Source organism: Mustela lutreola, chromosome 5 (assembly GCF_030435805.1).
Source record: "Mustela lutreola isolate mMusLut2 chromosome 5, mMusLut2.pri, whole genome shotgun sequence".
NCBI classification, from domain to species: Eukaryota; Metazoa; Chordata; class Mammalia; order Carnivora; family Mustelidae; genus Mustela; species Mustela lutreola.
This window is the reverse complement of record NC_081294.1, coordinates 40791365-40810562: the sequence shown is the minus strand read 5'-3', so window position 1 is coordinate 40810562 and position 19198 is coordinate 40791365. Positions and strand designations below refer to the sequence as shown.

The following is a 19198-nucleotide window of genomic DNA, read 5'->3' as shown; positions in this document are numbered from 1 at the left end:
ATTCTACCCACTCCCAGCTTTATGACCCTCACACATTTACCTTTATCCTGTCTGGTTTCTCACTGCCTTGTTGCTATGCCTGGAAATGCTCAAGATGTTGCTCAAGGCTAAGAAGCATTTTGGAGACATTATCATAATAATCCTAATAGCTCACATTAATCCAGCCCTTATTTTGTGCCAGGCACAGTTCTAAATGCTTTACGTGGATGATCTCATTTAATCTTCATTAAGAGTCCCGTGAGAGAGATACTTTTATTACCCCCCCCCCCGGCCCCTTGGCAGAGATGAGGTAACTCAGACTTCGAGAGGTGGGGTAAGGTGTTCTGAGTCCTCTGAGCTGTGAAGCAGGTGAGCTGGGTCTGACTCTGGAGTCTCTTCTGAGCCCCCACACTAAACTCTCTTCTATGAATGGGATCTTGACATTACAGGGTGGAAATGAATTGAAACAGCTCCTAGTTTGCTTTGTAGAACCGAGTCTGCTTCTAAGAAAGCTAGAAACTGAAGTTGGCAGTTGCGTTCACTTGAAATAATGTAATTTCTCCCTTTATTCTTCTCCTCGCTCTTTGTCGTTCATGTTATTCAGAAAAAGCTACAAAGTTTAAGCAGGGGAAGAGAGGTGGTAGTGGGGCTGGGTACACTGGGAGCTGAGGGGGCTCCAGGGAAAGGAAAGATGGAGAAAAAGGAGCAAACAATGGATGAGGCATTTCATTTTCCAGTAGGTTCTCACCGTCATGGAAACTTTAGCTATCTCTTTAGTCCCCACAGCTGAAGTTGCCATATTTCTATCAACTTCCTCCTTCTGTCTTCTTAGCCTGTTCTCTTGTTCTTCCGTGCTGCATAATATTTTCTTGCTACTGAGGGAGTAGGTGAACACATTGGGACAGAAGAACATAAAATGCAGTGTAAATGGCCACCAAGCAGGCTCATTGCTAGGGTGAGAATGACGACCTTACCCAATACTGTTAAGCTTGACAATCCAAGGCTGACTGAGAAGGCTGGCTCGTGCTTCTAAGCCCCTGTATCAACAAAGCCACAGGGTGGGTAGCTGCCAGCAAATAAAGCGTAGAGCTTTGGTTTTGCAAGCTTTGCAGATTGGTTAAGACAGCGGTTCTCAACTTTGGTGAGCTCCAGAATCATCTGTAGGATGGGCTGAAACACAGATGGCTGGTTCCCATCTCTAGAAGTTCTGATACAGTGCTTCTAGTTTGGGGTCTGAGAATTTGTATTTCTGGCTACGATCTCAGGTGATGCTGATGCTACTGGTCCGTGACCCACAGCATGAGGACCACAGGGTAAGGGCTGAGAGAACTGAATAGCGTTCACAACCCATCCACCTGAAATGTTTTAATAATAAAAAGCCTTTGCCTTTTCTGAGCTATGGCACTTCTAGGTTAGGTTAATTTTTTTTTTTTAAGATTTTATTTATTTATTTGACAGAGATCACAAGTAGACAGAGAGGCAGGCAGAGAGGGGGAAGCAGGTTCCCTGCTGAGCAGGGAGCCCAATGTGGGACTCGATCCCAGGACCCTGGGATCATGACCTGAACCGAAGGCAGAGGCTTTAACCCACTGAGCCATGCAGGCACCCCTAGGTTAGGTTAATTCTCATCTTAGATCTTTTCGTACTCCCTACTTCTTACACAGCCCCATGGCTACTTCTGTTGGAATGATAAAATCCCTCATTACTCACAGGATAATCCAAATGAAAGTATCTGCTGCCAGATACTTTCTGGACCAGTCCCTCTTAGATTAAGAAAGGTTTTTTAATCTGTCGATCCAGCTTTGGTTTCCTTGTAATTGCTTCGCTTTTTTTTTTTTTTTTTTCTGTGTTCAGACCAACGTTAGCCCAACCAAGAAGCCCAACAGAAACTCAAGTCAGAACATTTACATGTGACCGACGACATTTAAAAAAAAAAATCTTGATCAGTTTTTCTTTTCAAACCAGATTTCAAGCTCCATCAACCCATTCCTTCTTCTTGACACAGCTTTTGCCTCTTCTTGCACAACCACACATCCCCACCTGAACAAGGTGGCTACAAGTAGCGGGTCAGAAAGATCTAGTGGTTGTGAAGCTCAGAAACTCATTATTTAAATAATGTTCATTGAATGTTTGCCAGGTGCCATGGCATTGTGTACACTTGGCCGTCTTGGAATTGTATACCAAAACCCTGGGAGAAGGTAGGTCTTTCTCATTTACAGACAGAGAAACCAAGGCCTGGAAACTTGAATAAAACTCTTATGTTAGTTAGGATAATTGTATTATGAAATATGTATATTAGTGGACCCATAATAAGAGGCAATATTGGCTTGCTTTGGCAAAACTTGGGAATTATTGGAAGCATAAAGAGGCTTTTCTCATGTATTCAAGGAACTAGACCCAAGGAAGTATGAGAACCAAGACATCAACGGAGAACTAAGCTCCGGGAGCTCACGGCCCTTTCTCCATGGCTCTGCCAGGGATGGGACCCACTCCCAAGGGTGCATCTCTCAGTTATAACTCTCAGCAGTGAGAATCGGACTGGCCCAGTCATTTATGGGCAAGTAGACTCAGCAGAAGCATCATTGCCACAGGGCTCCCTGCTGGAGTGGTAGATATTCCCGGTATAAGTGGTTTGGTGGACACTGAGATGAAGGTCTCCTGCATCACACAACTAGTGACAGAGACAAAATTTGATCTTAGGTTTGACTTTATAGCCAATGCTTTTCTCCTACCAAAGGGATGCTTGATAGAGAAACACATTAATTTGGGAGGTAATAAAGATGACCTGTTTTTATTTTCAAGGTCCCCCCATGTGTGGCACGGGGCCCTGCTGCTTCCATTTGTGCATACCTTTTGGTTTCTGAGACTTCTGTGGCTGCATCCTGGCTCCTCTCTGTCCCTCTGATTTCTCTGCCATGTGGCCCGGCTTCTCCTTCTGCTCATGCGTGTCAGGCTCTGGCTCACCTAGCATCGCTCTGACTCACAGATCGTTGAAGCTGAGGGGATCCGTCATCTTGTCTTGTCTTTTATCTGTACTGTAAATAATACTGATAATATAGGCCAAGCACTTATTGTGAACACCACCGAAAGCTCTGGATCTCATCCAACTCTTCTAACAAACTTGTCTTTTTTTATTTCCCAACATTTTATCACAAAAAACCCCAAACACTGAAGAGAAAAGTTGAAAGAATTTTATGGCAAACTCTCACATACTCACCACAGAGTTTCCGTAGTTAACATTTTGCTAACTTCCTTTGTCACATTTCTGTCTGTCCACCCTTCTATCCATTTGTCAGTCCATTATTTGGATGTTTCAAAATAAGTTTCTTATTCTCATTTTTATAATCGGGAAACTGAGGCCAAAACCGTTGACATGACTTGTCCAAGGTCACCACCTTTTGTGGAGGGATGAGCTGAGATTTAGCCCTGGCAGTCTGGCTCCCAACTCCTTCTCGAGCATCAGGCCACATTATGTCTCCTGGAAGGGAGGAGGGAAAGACTCACTCAAGGTCAGTTAGTGGCAAGCAATGACCAGCACCCAGGTCACCTAATTCTCAGGCTCCTGAAATTTCCATTACATTGACCCGTGATAGATAGTTTGCTCCACAAGTAAAGATGATGGTCTCCTTGCTCTGCAAAGAGCTGCAGAGTTGGTATTTTACAGACTAACCCGGACCTCTGGAAAACCTAATTTCTGACATGAAAGATTTTACAAAACTAATACACTGTCAACAACTTAGGATAGTTTATGGCACCGACAGGCTGGGGAATGACCATTTTAGGTAGCTTTTCACATTGTCCAGAGGACTTTTGTGTGTGTCCTCTTATCTCAAGTTTTTGAGTAAGATCTGTAAGACAGGGGCGCTGGGTGACTTCACCATCTTGAACAGCTGGAAACCTGGGGACTGTAGAAACAAAACGAGGAACTCAGAGTCACGTGGTACTAAGAACAAAGTGGGGGCTTGGTGAAAATAGTCTCTTTCAAAAACACTCTTAAGTTTTGAGGAGCTACATAAATACCTAGTTAATAAAATTGAGCTCAAAAAGTTGAGATGCGGGGCTACTGAAATCCTTTATGGGATAGCCTAGTGATTTAAGTTCTGTGTTCTAAAGCCACTGCCTGGTGTGGCCTTGGACAATGGCTCCTTTCTATGCCCTCTTTCTTCATCTGTGAAATGGGTATAATTGCAGCACTCCTTCAGGTGTAGCATGGAGATACAATGAAGTAACATGGGTGAAGAGATTGGTACTTAGTATGTGCTCAACAAATATCAGTTATAGAAATCTGCTATTGTTCCTGTCCTGCTAGCTCAGCAGGATTCTTCTCTTCTTCCTTAAATGGGCCCCTCTAAAATCAATGGGTCAAAAAGATAAATCTTTATCCCAAGGGGTTTATTTAGGAACTCTTGGAGGGAGAGTGTGCTCAGCAGCTTTTTGCAAGGGGACTTCTTATTAGTCCAGTAAAGATGCAGATTCTCCTCAAGAATTTCCATGCAAGCTGTAAATAGCCCATGTCCTTTGAGATTGCACTAGGATACTTAATTGGATATGATAATCAGCACATGATATCTGAAGTGGAGAGTTCTGTATAAACTGTTTTCTAACCCAGGAGGTTCAGAAGGAATAGAAAAGAGTAGGACAGAGGTAAACAGATTGGCAGAGACCTTTCTCTTGGCATGCATAGCAAGTACTGTAATCCAGGTCTTTCTGCCAAGAAGACATTTAAATAGATAAGAAAAGCTCTTAAAAGGGATTTCAGAGAGATGTGCTTACCTGAGCGGATTGCACTCTGTCTTTGCAGAGCTTCCGAAAGAGCTCTCCATGAACCATCTGCACCAGAATCGCTGGGACGTTTGTTAAAATGCAGATGCATGGGCCCACTGACTAGAGATGCTTTGAAGGAGGCACCAAGATCTGCAGTTTTGCAAGTGACTCTAGGTATTCTAATGTTAGAGACCCACTGTTGTCAGCAACCTAATTCTGCAAAGTTCAAAACACGAATTTTCAGGACTTTATTTAGATGGACTACAGATTTTAGCCTGACCTCCTCTCAGTTCCAGGCCCCTGGGATGGGTGAGTATCAGACACTCCAGGCGTTCTGAAACTCAGCTTTCAGGGGTCTAGCCTGTAGAGAAGAGGGATAATTTCTGTAACTGCATCCCAAAGTAGAGGAGATGAGACCCCAGGTGTATAGCTGCCTTCACAGAGAAGGAAACATCCAGCCTCCAAAGACTGGGGCACTGCCAAGCTGGAGATGACTTGTCCCAAGAGCTGGCTAAAAACTATATTGTGGACTTACTGGGCACTTGCTTCGTAAGTGTTCATTTTCATTTATTTTTTTGCAACAAGCTTATGAGGTTGGTATTATGCTTATCCCTGTTATACAAATGGAGACTCAGAGGCTAAGAGAAGTAAGTGATTCATCCAGCGGCGTATACCTGGTAATCAATGGAACTAGGACAGACACCAAGGCCATACTTTGAACCGGGATGGCCAACTATCTGACTGGCTGCCTGTTTTTGTATGGCCTGGGAGCTGAGAAGGGTTTTCACTTTTTTTTTTTTTTTTTTTTAATTGTTGGGAAAAAAAACAAACAAAAGAAGAATACTATTTCGTGACAAGGGGAAATAATATGAAATTCAAATTTTGTGCCCGTAAATACTTTTTCCTAGAAAACAGCCATGTATGTATCATCCATCCATCCATCCATCCATCATGTATGTATTGTCTGTGGCGGTTTTTGTGCTACAACAGCAGAGTTAGGGAGTTGCGATAATGACCTTGTGCTCCAGATAGCCCAAGATATTTGCTAAATGGCCCTCTACAGAGGAAAAAAAAAGAGAGAGAGAAAGAAAAGAAAAAGGAATGCCAACCTCTGCTTTAAGCCACGATGCCAGTGTCTGCCAAGCTTCGATCATCTGAATACTACCTTTGTGATTCTCACCACCTTCTCATGCCATCTGTAGTATTATCTGCCTAACACGTTTCTTTAGATCAATTAGTTTTCTTTAAATAAATTTATTTTACAAAGAAACAAAAATGCAAGTGGAAACCAGTGCCAAAGGCAAGCAATAGAAGGTAGCTGTAAAAGCAAATGCAGCACATACAAAACAATATACCGGATTTCAGCTGGATGGTTGGAAGATGGATGGATGGTTTCTCTCATTTTACTGCAGACCTCCTCACCCTTTCTGTGTTCACTGTCCTGACTTCCAATGATGAACCTGCACCGTCTTTAGAGGGCTACCCTTGGTCTTCTACAATTGACTGTGCTAACAAGTGCAGTGAGCTGGAGGTACCTGGGAAACCATGTTTCCCCTGTGTAGGGCCCTTAACCGATGATGGTTGTGGGAGTATTAATAACCCAGCGACCTCCCCACTTGTCCAGGACAATTCTGAGGGACATTTATACCATTTCCCAGAGCTTTTGTGTGAGATTAAGCTTCAGTGGCTTAAACACATTTCTCCTTGGCTGCCTTCTCCCCCGCCTCCCCTCTCCATCCCCCCCGCCGTATCATTACTCCCCTGTCAGTCTACTCGCACCTGCCAAATGAACAATGTGCATTTATTTGATTCTTACCTCAAGATCTGCTTCTTGGAGGACCTCAGTGAGAGAAAGATTGTGAGCTCAGGACCTGTTTTTTTCTTATTATAAAATAGAGATTACCAAATGTCAGGAAGGTTTCGAAGATGAACTAACACTTATTTGAATTCTTTTCTTCAATGTAAATAACAGTGATTAAAATAGAAAATGAAAGGAGAACACATTTTTAACCATATGATCCAACAGTACTTAATGCTCTATCCACCTACTGCTTAATATCATATGCTTTTCTCCAGTGGCAAGTGAAACACACTTGGGGACTTGATGTTTTACCTTAAAGAGTGGTCCCCAGACCAGCAGCATCAGCAAATTTTCCACTCTAAACCTACTGAATCAGAAAGCTGGAAGTGGGGCCCCATGATTGTGTTTTAATAAGCCTGCAGGTGATTCTTAGGCATGCTTAAACTTGAGAACCTCTGCTCTCCAGTAAACAGCTTCTTATTTCGTTCCACTTTCATTGCATTCCTGGATTTCATCAGAATTCAGAATCATCTCAGACTTGCTTCCTCCCCTCAACCGTGACTGACCGATGGTTTTCTGGCTTCTGTGTGAGCCTCCCACCGAGGTAGACCTCGTTGCTTGCCAAGACACACAGGTCGATAACTGGACAGCTCTGATGTTGGATGACCTACTTCAGAGAGAGTCTCAAACTTCTCTTGAGATTCCGTATCTCCTTTGGAGACACAAAGACAAGATTATTTCCTTCCCTAATTATCAAGTAAGACTTTCATATCATGTTACTCATTTGACAAGCACTAATCACGTACTCTATGTCTCTTCTCCTAGAACCTGTGGCCAAATTAGGGGTGAGACATTCATCAGGTGATTGAAAATCCTCCATATAACAAGTATTTAGAGGAAATCTCTGCCTTGAAAAAAATCTGATTCCTAGAAATACTCTAGATGGACTCTGTTCAGTGTTACATAAAAAGGAAGTCTGTGTTTTTTCTCCACTTTTCCTCTGCTTTGTTCTTTTTCCCAAAAGGTAGATTAAGTACGCTTCTTAAATATTCTTTCATTGTTCAGGGCTGTTTGCAATATCAGTTTTCTGAAGAACGGGCAAAAATTTTCAGTTGAGAAATGTGTATTTGTCCAGAAAGAATATTTTCTTAGTCAATTCCAAAAAAATGTTAAAAGACATTTTGCATCCCAGTTGTACATATCTTCATGGTCCCTTCAGTATAACTGAATTGGCATCTGTATGGGTTTTCAGTTATGGGAACGAAACAGCTAGAAGCTTTTTCTTTAGGACTAAATCTTTGCAGGTGACTTAGTATCAGTGGCATTTTTTTTTTAAAGATTTTATTCATTTACTTGACAGAGAGAGATCACAAGTAGGCAGAGAGGCAGGCAGAGAGAGAGAGAGGAGGGAGCAGGCTCCCTGCTGAGCAGAGAGCCCGATGCGGGACTCGATCCCCGGACCCCGAGATCATGACCCGAGCCGAAGGCAGCGGTTTAACCCACTGAGCCACCCAGGTGCCCCGTATCAGTGGCATTTTGACTGTCATCCTGAGAAAGACACTTGCTAATATAGGTCCCAATTCCAGTAATACAGGCTTTTTTTTTAAATGGCTTACACACCACCATTTAGATGTCTAGATAACAAATAATACAATTTTTTCAGTACTAATTTATGAAGAGAAACTCTTTTAAAGAATATGTATCAACTGAGGTTTAAAAAAGTGCTAAAGTGGGACATCTGGGTGACTCAGTGGGTTAAAGCCTCTGCCTTTGGCTCAGGTCATGATCCCAGAGTCCTAGGATCAAGCCCCACATCATCGGGCTTTCTGCTCGGCAGGGAGCCTGCTTCCTCCTCTCTCTCTGCTTGCCTCTCTGCCTATTTGTGATGTCTGTCTGTCAAATAAATAAATAAAATCTTAAAAAGGAAAAAGTGCTAAAACAGCATTCTACAAATATCTAATGTTTGCTAAAACAAAGTCCCTATAAATAATTAAGAAGAATTTTTTTTCTTCTATGTAGTGAGAATTTGCACAGTTGCAATTTTTTGGATGGTCCAATAATTTTTTTTTTTTCACAGTAATAGTTACTAGGCTATCATGGTCACCATGGGGTATAGAAGGCTGTGGGAATGTTTGTGTGTTTGATCGTGGTGATACTGTGTCTTGGTACAAATGGCCACTAGTGGGTTTGGGCTTGAAGTTGTGTGCTTTGACAGCTTACTCTGATCAAATACCTGGCCTTATTTGATTATAGTTTGCATTGTTCTTCTTTTTGTCCCACCTGCTCAGAGATGTCTAGTCTCATGCCCAGTAGATGAAGCCTATTTGAAACAGTTTATATGAATTGAGCATGTATCTTTTTTTGGGGGGGGGCAATGATTCAAACTCTTGGCCTTTTTCTGGGGATGTGAGAGACAGAACTGATAAGATTCCTTCCTATAATGTTATTGGAAGAAACCCTATCAGTCACCAAAATTCTAGTTCTCATTTAGACATCCTTACACACATGCTGCTTGAATGCCTCCAATGACAAGAGACTCACCTTTCCAAAATTTCCTTTAAGCTTCTGAGAAGCTCTAATTACCTGAAATTTCTTCTTTTCTTCACCTTCCCAGGACCCGTTGACCCAGTCCATTCTACACTTGGGGGAATTGAGCCCCAGACTGATGACCTTCTTAAGAATAGGAACAGTGTTTTAGTAGCCATGTTGGGCTGAGATCCCAGGCCCAGTGACTCCTGGTCCAATGCCTGCTCCTTCCCGCATGTCAAGCTCCCACCCTCAATTTGGCTATTAAGATAAATAATGTTTTACTTATTGCTGACACTTGTCCAAAATAAAGGTATTGGAATATGCCCTTTGATGTAGAAATTTAACCCGTATAAGCATACCCTATGAAGAAACGTGGTCAATCCCTGCACTGCTATGCATGAATATCTGCCCATGCAGTCAGAACCAGAGGAAAACAAAACCAAAGTGCAGGAGAGCAAGCTGAGGTTAGGACATAGCTTCAGGTTGACAGGTGTTGGCACTGTTCCAAACGACGTCTCATTTCACTCCAGCAGGTGGAGACTATTTACAGGTGAGACCTATGCTCACACTTCTCATAATAGAGATGCAACTACACACCTTCTGTTAACCATTAACAACTGTTCCACAGCAATCTTTCAGGATATTCCAAGTAAAAGAACAAGGGGTAAAGATGGGGTGTACTTACCTTTTGGGTTTGCCCTTTAGGTATTTAAAATTTGTAAGCCAGAAAACCAAGGGTTGGAATCAGCATTGGGTGGCATAAGTATGATGACCTGCTCCTCCTCTTTTTTTTTTTTTTTTTTTTTTTTTTAAATTTTACTTATTTGACAGAGAGATCACAAGTAGGCAGAGAGGCAGGCAGAGACAGAGGGGGAAGCAGGTTCCCTGTCAGCAGAGAGCCCAATGCAGGTCTTGATCCCAGGATCCTGAGACCATGACCCAAGCTGAAGGCAGAGGCTTTAACCCACTGAGCCACCCAAGCGCTCCTCCTCCCCCTTTTTAAGGGAAAGATCAATCTCAATGTAGCCAACAAGGAAAAGAAACTCCAAAGAATCTGATAGAGTTGGATGTTGCTGTAGCTTTACTTTTGTGATGGATAAAGCATTTTGAATAATTCTGGTTGCTTGAGCTTGTCCTAGCCCTGAGAGAATACTGAGAACTCCCTTTGGACTTCACATGGTAGAAAGTTCTGTTTGACTCTCTTTTCCATGCCTTTCCCAAGACTTGCTGTGTTCCTTGTCTGGTTATGAGAATCTAGGACTGTTACCCTGAAGGAGACCAACATGGGGATCTCCCTCCTTGTCCCTTAGATAAGGATACAGCATGACTGTGGTTAAAACATACATGTGGTCTAATTGAATTTCAGATTGGCAGAACTTTTAGAAGTGACATAGCTTATACCCAGACATAATAGATGTTCTCAGTTGATTGCATCTTTAATTGCCTAGATGGTTAAGGAGCCATAAATGTAAGTATGTGAGATAAAAACACTGGTTCCTTAAACACCCCTCTTGCTGTATGCAATCTTCCTGACAAGAGATGTCCCTGTAATCTCGCATTTAGCTCTGGTGAACATGGCAGAAAATAGTGGACTGTGATGGATTAATCAAATCAGGATAGATACAAATCAGCACCAATTTATCTTCTGTTACTGTTCCTCTTTCTCTCTGACAAAATGCAGGCTGTCTCACTGGCTTGTTAAATGGCAATCATTTTAAATTTGCTCATTGGGTTTCTGATGAGCAAGACATAATAATGTGTATTGCCATGAATATATCAGGTGCCCCCCCCCCCCGTGTTGTAACATTTTCAAATGCAGTTTAAAGGAGATGATCTTCAGCGAGTTCTTAACTGGTTTTCTTAGTTCCAGTTTTTCTTCCTTCTAATCTGTATATAAATACAATATTGATTTTTTTTTTTTTGTCTATTATCCAGGATTCTTTGGTTCTAAGTAATCGCTGGAACCCAACTCAAACTGGCTTAAGAAGGGGGAAAAAAAAGAAGGGAAAACAAAAAGGAGTATGTTGGCTCGTATAATTGGAAAGTTCAGGTGTAAGACTGTCTTAAGACACCATTGTATCTGAAACCTCAAGTTCTCTATGTTCCAACTCTGCTTTCCTTGTGGTTACCTTCATTCTCGACAGGCTTTCCCCACAAAGTGGCATTGATGGCCCCCAATAGCTTCATTCTGAAAGTATTAATAGTTTAGCAACACTAGGGAAAACAGAGACTCTTTCTAGCAAAAATCCTAGGGTTAGCTTTCAGTAGTCTAGCTGGTGAGCAAAGGAATTCTGGCCAGGGAGTGAACTGTTCTGATTGGCCAGAGCCAGTCTTGTGCTTATCACTGGACCCAGGGACTGAGGCCGGGGAGGGATGGTTCTCCAAAGGAAATTCAAAGTGCTCTTTTCAGAGAAAGAAGGATTCTTTCTCTTCTAGTAGAAGGAAGTGTGATATGATGATAAGAACTCTATGAAATAAAACTTGAGTTTCAGAATTCACAGACCTAGATTCTGTTCCCAGTTTGGCCAAGTGCCAGCCGGGTAACTGGCAAGTCAGTTGGCCTCTCTGGCTCATAGTATCTTCACCTTACAGTAGGGACAAAAGACTTTGAGGCTGGAAGAAGAGGAAAAAGACAGTGTTTGGACCTTGCCAACACTTAGTAAAAGGTAACTAAATAGAGGAGATGGTTTTCTGCTACTTTAAAAAATTACTGTATTGTGCCCTGGATGATCTATAGATTAGCTCCCAGTTGGAAATTCACAAACTCTCAAACCTATTCTTCATTTGCAAAACTAATTAGTTAGATAGATTGACTCGACAAGTATCTATGAAGAGAATGTAATGTATCAGGTATTTTTCTAGGTACTAAGGATGTAATAGTGGTCAGGTATCTAACTATGCCCTCTTGAAACTATTCTAGTGAGGAAGACCAGTTACTAATAAAGAAACAATGGAGTATATAATAATGCATATGCTAGTAAGAGAAAATAGAGTGGATAAAGAGGATAGAAACTTCTAGAATATGAGGTCTGAAATTCTACTCAGATGATCAGGGAAGACTTCAATGAGGAAGTGACAGTTGAGCAGTAGTTAGGAGGCAATGAGCAAAAAGGCCGTGAGGTGAAAAATCTTCTTTTATGGCCAAGGAAAGTAGCAAAACCAGGAAACTCAAGGGCACTGAAGGGGTGGGGCACAGCTAAAGTTGAGGTTGGGGAGGAGCTGGGTGGGACCAGATCACTTCAGGTCTGGTTGGCCATGATAAGGAGTTTGGATTTTATTCTAAGGGTGACTAGAAGCCTCTAGAATTTTATGCAGGCAAGACATGATTTGACTTACATGTTGAAAATCCCTTGCCAGCTCCTGTGGGGGCAATGACTGGGGGGCAAGCAGGAGAGCAGTTAGAGAGGGCATGGAGGGATCCGAAGAAAAAAGATGGTGGTGTGGACCAGGGTGCTGATTATGGAGGGAATGAGAAAAACTTAGGTTAAGCAATCATTTTCAAAATAGGATGAATTTGCTGACAGTTTGGTTGTAGGGTGTGAGAAAAAGGGGTTGTTTGTTTAAGTAACTGGGTCAGTGGTGGCACCATTCGCCGAAATGGAAAGCACTAGGGAAGGATTCAATTTTTGTGTTGGGAGTGGGAAATGTAGAGTTCAGTTTGAAATGCTTTTTATTTGATTTTTAAAAAAATTTAAAAGTAATCTCTGTATACAATATGGGGCTCAAACTTACAGCCCCTAGATCAAGAGTCCCGTGCCCCACCGACTGAGCCAGCCAGGCATTTCTGAAATGCTTTTTATTTTAAGCCATGGGAATGGATGTGATCACTTCAAGAAAGATCTAAGTAGAGGAAAAAGGAGGATGTGGCCTGTCCCTTCAATAGTTAAGGCTTTGTACTTAAATATTTCAAATCAAAGATTATTTGGATTCAAAGACATGAAAGAGATGGAAGTAGATGGAGCTACTTTGCTTGAGGTCAGAGTAGGGGGTTCAGAGTCTTGGAGGCTAAGCCTTCCCCCACACCTGCCCCAGACTCAGAAATGCCCACAGAATTCCTTGTTCATCCACAAGATTCTAAAGAACAAACACTGGAAAACAGAGAGATCTACATCCTTTCCAACTCGGGGGGGTCTGCCATTCTCTTCCTGGCAGCCAGGCGAGTGTGTTTGGTCTACCCTGACCAAAGCATCCAAGTGCCCAGTCTGAGGTTCATGGTTCTGTTGTGTAGATAAACAGATTCATAGTTTCTTCTTAGTAAGATTTGATTAGAAAATCAGCAGATGGAATTATAGAATGTCAGAGCTGGAATTGAACCCAGAGATCATCTCCTCCAGTCCCTCCGTTTACCAAGAAGTGGATGATGAAACTCAGAAGGGAAAAAGGATTAGTTCAGGGCCACCCCCAAAGAAGCAGCCCAGGACCTGCCCCTATATTCTCTGACTTGCCATGGTGTGGAACAAATGTGACGCAAAACATTTTCTTCTGAAAAATGAAACTGCAGTCAGTTAAAAGGGCCAACTTGATGGAGATCAGTGAGTACCTTCCCAGGAAAGTATGTCAGGTCTTCTCAGAGTCCCTGGTAGAGGGACTTTTGGTAGTTTGAAAGTAAACTTCCCTTTCATTTGGAGTTCTGACCTTGGAGTTCATGAATGGGCTTCGAGAAATAATGTGCCCCTCTGGAAGTGTGTATGTATGTGCATGTCCATCATTGTTTCTGGGCAGGGAGTTCTCAAGAGTTTACTGGATTTTCAAATGGGTGTATGATTACTTAGCCTCAAAAAGTTGAAAGAAGAAAAACCAACGCTGAAGATCTTCATGGGAAACAAGATGGCAGACCATTTTAGGCAAGATATCATTTTAATCATGACGAGATAACAACTTATTTTCACTGGCTAGTGTCCTAAAGCAGATCGGGTAAATAAGCTGTGTTTCTGGGAAGAGCAACAAGAAGTAAACTGATTAAGATGGAGTACGGAGAAGTACCTGTGTGTTTTAATCTCTGGGAGATTAATAAAACGCTAAAGAAACTGCAGTACTCAGCTCTGTCATACTTAAGTATGCCAGTAGATTTTTGCTGTAGTATGATTTACTAAATACTTTCTGATAGTTTACAAAAGAAGTCTTTTTTTTTTTTTTTGAAGGTTTTATTTATTTGAGAAACAGAGCACGAGCCGGGGATGGGGTGGAGTGGTAGATGGCAGAGGGAGAGAGAGAGGGAGAAGCAGGCTCCCCACTGAGCAGGGAACCCAACACAGGCTCAATCCCAGGACCCTGGGATCATGATTTGAGCTGAGGGCACCCCCAGGTGCCCCAAAACAAGAGTCTTACTAAATAGAAAGCCATGACTAGCTGGCACATTTTTTCTTTAGTAGGGACTTGTATTTTCCTAAATTAATTCATTGTCTTTTTTTTTTTCCCCTCACATACAGGACCCTGTGGGCACTGAGATCCAACTCACACATGCCTATTTCCTGTAATGGATGAATTTGATGCTAATGTGAGGTATATCATATTTCCATATATACTGTAAATATGCTGCTGTAAATTATGGCCATTCGAACTCTGAAGCCTCTGAAAAATGTATTGTGGTAGCGTTACAAACTCAGCAGATGCAGATTTTCTACAGTGTTTCATATGTAATCATGAGTGCTATGTTGTTTGATTATTAGAGGGTTTTTTTTTTTCATTTCTGCTTAAGTCATAAATATAATATGGCTGGAAATATTTCCAGATGCTTTTTACTAAAAGTCTGCATTATGAGAGGCGGTGTAATATGAAAATAGATATTCATCTCTCTAATAGGAAGAAAGAAGATGTGTTTAAATGGGGTTAAAAATAGCTGAAGAGTGTCTCTCTGTACATCGACACCTCAGGTATACATTCAGATATCTTTTTATAACAGATTCTGGTCTGCCCACTTCTTATTTCAACCAGGCTATTCGATTATGTGGCTTGATGACTGCATGGTATGCTTACATAGATGGTTTAGGTTGGTTTTCCTGCAACCCTTGGAGATCAGATATAGGGCAGCTCCTAAGGAAGATTTTCCCTGAAGGTTTGCTGCATTTTATTTGGCACAATCAAATAGGGTGAAGAAAATAGTCTTCAACAAGGCTTGAATGTTATGAATTGGCATTTGGGGCTGAGCATTAGTCGTCTGTTTCAATAGCTGGAAAACATTCTGGAAAAAAAAATATGTTCCTGGTGCAATCATGGGAGCGGTGCTTCTTTCACCTGAGAACTAGAGGAAAACATTTCAGGTATAGATCAAGGGCACAGCGCTTCCGTGTTTGACGCAGTACAATGCCGTGATGAAAGAGAGCTGTCAAATGTCTTGACAGAGAGTCTAGTGTAATGCGATTCGATCCGCAGAGACATACTGTCACCCCAAACCCGGGAATTCCTTAAGGGCAGAAGGTGTCGCATGCCTAATTCCCAGCACACGGTGGGTATTTGATAAAGAATTGCTGATTACCCAGTCTTTGTTGATATATTACAGATATTTCCAGTGGGTTGGATATACATATATTGGTGTGGATACGTATACCCAACCCCAATTGGGTTGGAAATACATATATTTCCAGGTGGATTCTAGTGTACCTAGCTATGCACAGAGGCCCTGTACGTTTAGCCATAGAACATTTTGTACTTAAAATAGAAGCATCCTAGACTTTGTTACTCACCCAACGCTCTGACTTGGTGCAAAGTCTAAGAACTTTGACACCGATTTCGAGGCCGGTGCCATGTGTTTAATTTTCCTCCGAAAGTTTGTGAGCTTCTTTGTGCAGGGAAAGCAGAGTGGAATTTGGAAAATCTCAATTTTTTTTTGTTGTTGTTGTTGATTTCTGTTAAAAGGCCAAAGGGGGCCGTGTTAATGATGAGAAGTTATGCCATTGTTTTAAGTTTCAAACACTGTGTCGTCAAACTGCATCAGCTGTTAAAGTGAACTTCTTTTTGGATAATTCATATTTTATGATCCCTAACTTTCCCAGCTTTTCAACAGCTACTTATAGTAGCATTGAATTGTAACAGCAGAATACAGTTCAATTAAATGAACGTTAGCCACTCTCCTGGGTGTTACGGAACAATATTGCGGGGTACAAGATGATATTGCTCCCCAGAATCTTCTCTCCGGACCATCCTCTCTGTCAGATTTCCAACCTGATCCCATCAACATATGTTCATTCTCATTCACTCCCCCTCTCTACCCACATTATTAGTAACATGCAAATGTACACACTGTCCACTCATATCCTACCACTCACTACCCAGTCCAGCCTCTGGGTGTTCATAATAAAGGTAATATTTTAGGCTCACATTTACCAAACTGTGACACATAGCTCACTCATAATACATAATGATTTTAGGTGGTATATGAATCTTTTATTATTTCTACATAAATATTGATTTTTGAAGTAACCATATCATGATGCATAATACTAGTTTGGCACTTAGAGTGGAGAAATACAGTTTTATTTTAAACTACATTCATTTAAAATGTAAAAATAAGTTTATTTAAAAAAAGGAAAGTAGAGGCACCTGGGTGGCTCAGTCGTTGGACGTCTGCTTTCAGCTTAGGTCATGGTACCAGGTTCCCAGGATCAAGCCTCGCATTGGGCTCCCTGTTCAGTGGGAAGCCTGCTTCTTCCACTCCCACACTCCCTGCTTGTGTTTACTCTATCTCTGTGTCTCTTTCTGTCTAATAAATAAATAAAATCTTTAAAAAGAAAGAAAAAGGAAATTAAGTGTGTATAAGGAAAATATTATGTAATTTTAAAATACACATTAGTAACAGGATGTGAAAAAATTTATAAGTTTGCTGTGTCAGTGGGTAGGTTCTAGAAACCAAGGTTCTAGGAAGAATTAGATAGAATAAATTTTATTACTTCAAGAGCAGGAACCAGAAATTCTTTCTTTTTTTTTTTTTTCCTGGTAAGGAAACACTTTCAGTCTGTGAAGTTCCCACATAAAACGAGAGCCAAAGGGTTAGGGCTCTGGCACAGGAGAGGAATTTTTTGGCTTGCTCTGAAGACGGGAAAATGAGTGAACAGAGGAGGGAGAAGGTTCGAGAAGAAAAGAGATGATGGGGCACTGCTTGGAAAAGCATGCACCATCCAGTGGCAGGTTGCCTGAGAGGGACTCTGAGAGAAGTTAGGTTGGAAATCTTTATTTGTTTGTTTTAAGTGTGTATGGTGTGTGTGCTGACCTCTCCCAGGTTCCTGTTCCTTAGAAAAATTTTCTAGCTTGACTAGGAATGGAGAGTCGATGTTGACTGCGTCTGAGCTATGAACTTAATACACGTGAAGTTTTTTTAAGCAATTTTTCAAGCAGTCCTCGGAGGCCCTTGCCATTATGATGCCCGCTTTACAGGGTGTGGGAACGAAGTCCCCAAGAGCTGAAGTGACCAGCTCAAGACCACGGAACCATGGCGCCTCCACTAGGCGACACATATTTTATGTCTCTGTGTGTGCGTGTTTGAGTGTGTCTTAGTAACAGGGCTGACAGTCATGTCCGGGTGTGTTTGGGAGGGAGAACTCATGTATGAGGACAAACACTCAAAACACACAGGATAACAGAAGAGTGTGCATGCCTGGGAAAACTTCAGAAACCAGAGTAAAAGTTTTAAAAGCCCTATGGGCTGTAGAATTAAGAGACTCTGGCCAATTTTCCCCAGATATCAAGGGACAGAGAAGTCCTAGTTGACATTTAGGGCTAAATAAAATGTCTAAAGTTTAAGTATTTTCTCAGGCCATTCTGGCCCCTTCATTTTTTGTTTCTTTGGTTCCATTCAGTTGAGTTTGCTAATTAAGCTTGACTTGCCACTGGGTATCTATCAGTGTCCTTGGCTGCAGCATCAGAAACTAACCTGCTAACATGTTCAGAGGTAATCTTGCGGAAGCCTCAATGTACAGGGTCAAATATTTAAGGCAAAGATGCTGTGTAGAACCAGTCTTGGAAGTAAACAAGAACTTTGGGAGTACTCATAGAGCTAAGGAATTGGGAAAATGGCCAAGCACAGGAAGAAGTGGTCAGTTCATTTCTGCATCACGGATAACATGCAATCATTCCCTTTTTCTTTTATTTTTTTCCTTTTTTTGAAGTTTACAAATTTTACTTATTTATTTAAATTCAGTTTAGCAAGTTATAGTAGTATATCATTAGTTGTTGATATAATGTTCAGTGATTCATTAGTTGAGTATATCACCCACTGCTGATCACATCACATGCCCTCTTTAATGCCCATCACCCAGTTATCTCATCCCCCCAACCCACGTCCCTTTCTGCAACCCTTAGTTTTTCAGGAGTCAAGAGTCTCATATGCTTTGTCTCCCTTTCTGATTTCTTCCTATTCAGTTTCCCCACCCTGCCCATCCCTGTGGTCCTCTGCACTATTATGTTCCACAGATGAATGAAACCATATGATAATTGTGTTTCTCTGATTGACTTATCTCACTTAGCATAATACCCTCCATTTCCATCCATGTCCTTTTTCCATAGGCTACTCAAGAGGAAGAGTCCTGGGAGATGACATTTGATTGGCCGAGCTAAGATATGTGGTCCTTGCTGTCCAGGTTTTATAGGAGGAGGCAGGTACCACTCAGGAAGATGACATGCAGTGGGGAAGAGTTAAGTTCTCCAAAGAAATGGGTGCTTTTTAGGAAGAGGGACTGGAGACTGGGTAGCCAAAATATGACAAACATCTAATCTCATTTGTTTTGTAGCAGTTGGATTTAACTACAGTATTTAAATAACATCGCTCTGTGTATAAATAGAAATAAGTGCGGGTTCTTTCATTTGTTTTATGTACATTAATTAAGCACCTAAAACATGCAGTTCATGGTTGGTGTCAAGTTGAAGAGGACAGTCCATGTAGGATGGATTGACTCACGATGAAAGGTCGGCAGTGAATCAGACCTTGGATAGAGACAAGTGCCTGACAGTCCTCTCCGTTGGTAAATAGTGTCTCACCAACTTACCAGTCAGCAGGCAGCTCTTTCCAGACAATCTGACACTTACCTGTATTGTTTTTTCTTTGTTAGTTTTTTTTGTTTTGGTTTGGTTTTTTTTTTTTTTTTTCTCAGTTTGCTTCTTATTGGGGCCCTGGAGGAGACAGCTTGTGCTGTT

General features: G+C 41.7%; 1 protein-coding gene across 5 annotated transcripts in view; it reads left to right on the top strand.

Annotated features, from left to right (window-relative positions):
* HTR4 (5-hydroxytryptamine receptor 4) overlaps positions 1-19198 on the top strand; it is a 183224-nt gene that overhangs the window by 3104 nt on the left and 160922 nt on the right. For all 5 annotated transcript variants that reach the window (XM_059173986.1, XM_059173984.1, XM_059173985.1 and 2 more), the window contains exon 2: positions 14503-14575. In XM_059173986.1, the coding sequence (XP_059029969.1) occupies positions 14550-14575 (26 nt within the window). In that variant the 5' untranslated portion in view covers positions 14503-14549. The remainder of the gene's footprint in view (positions 1-14502; positions 14576-19198) is intronic.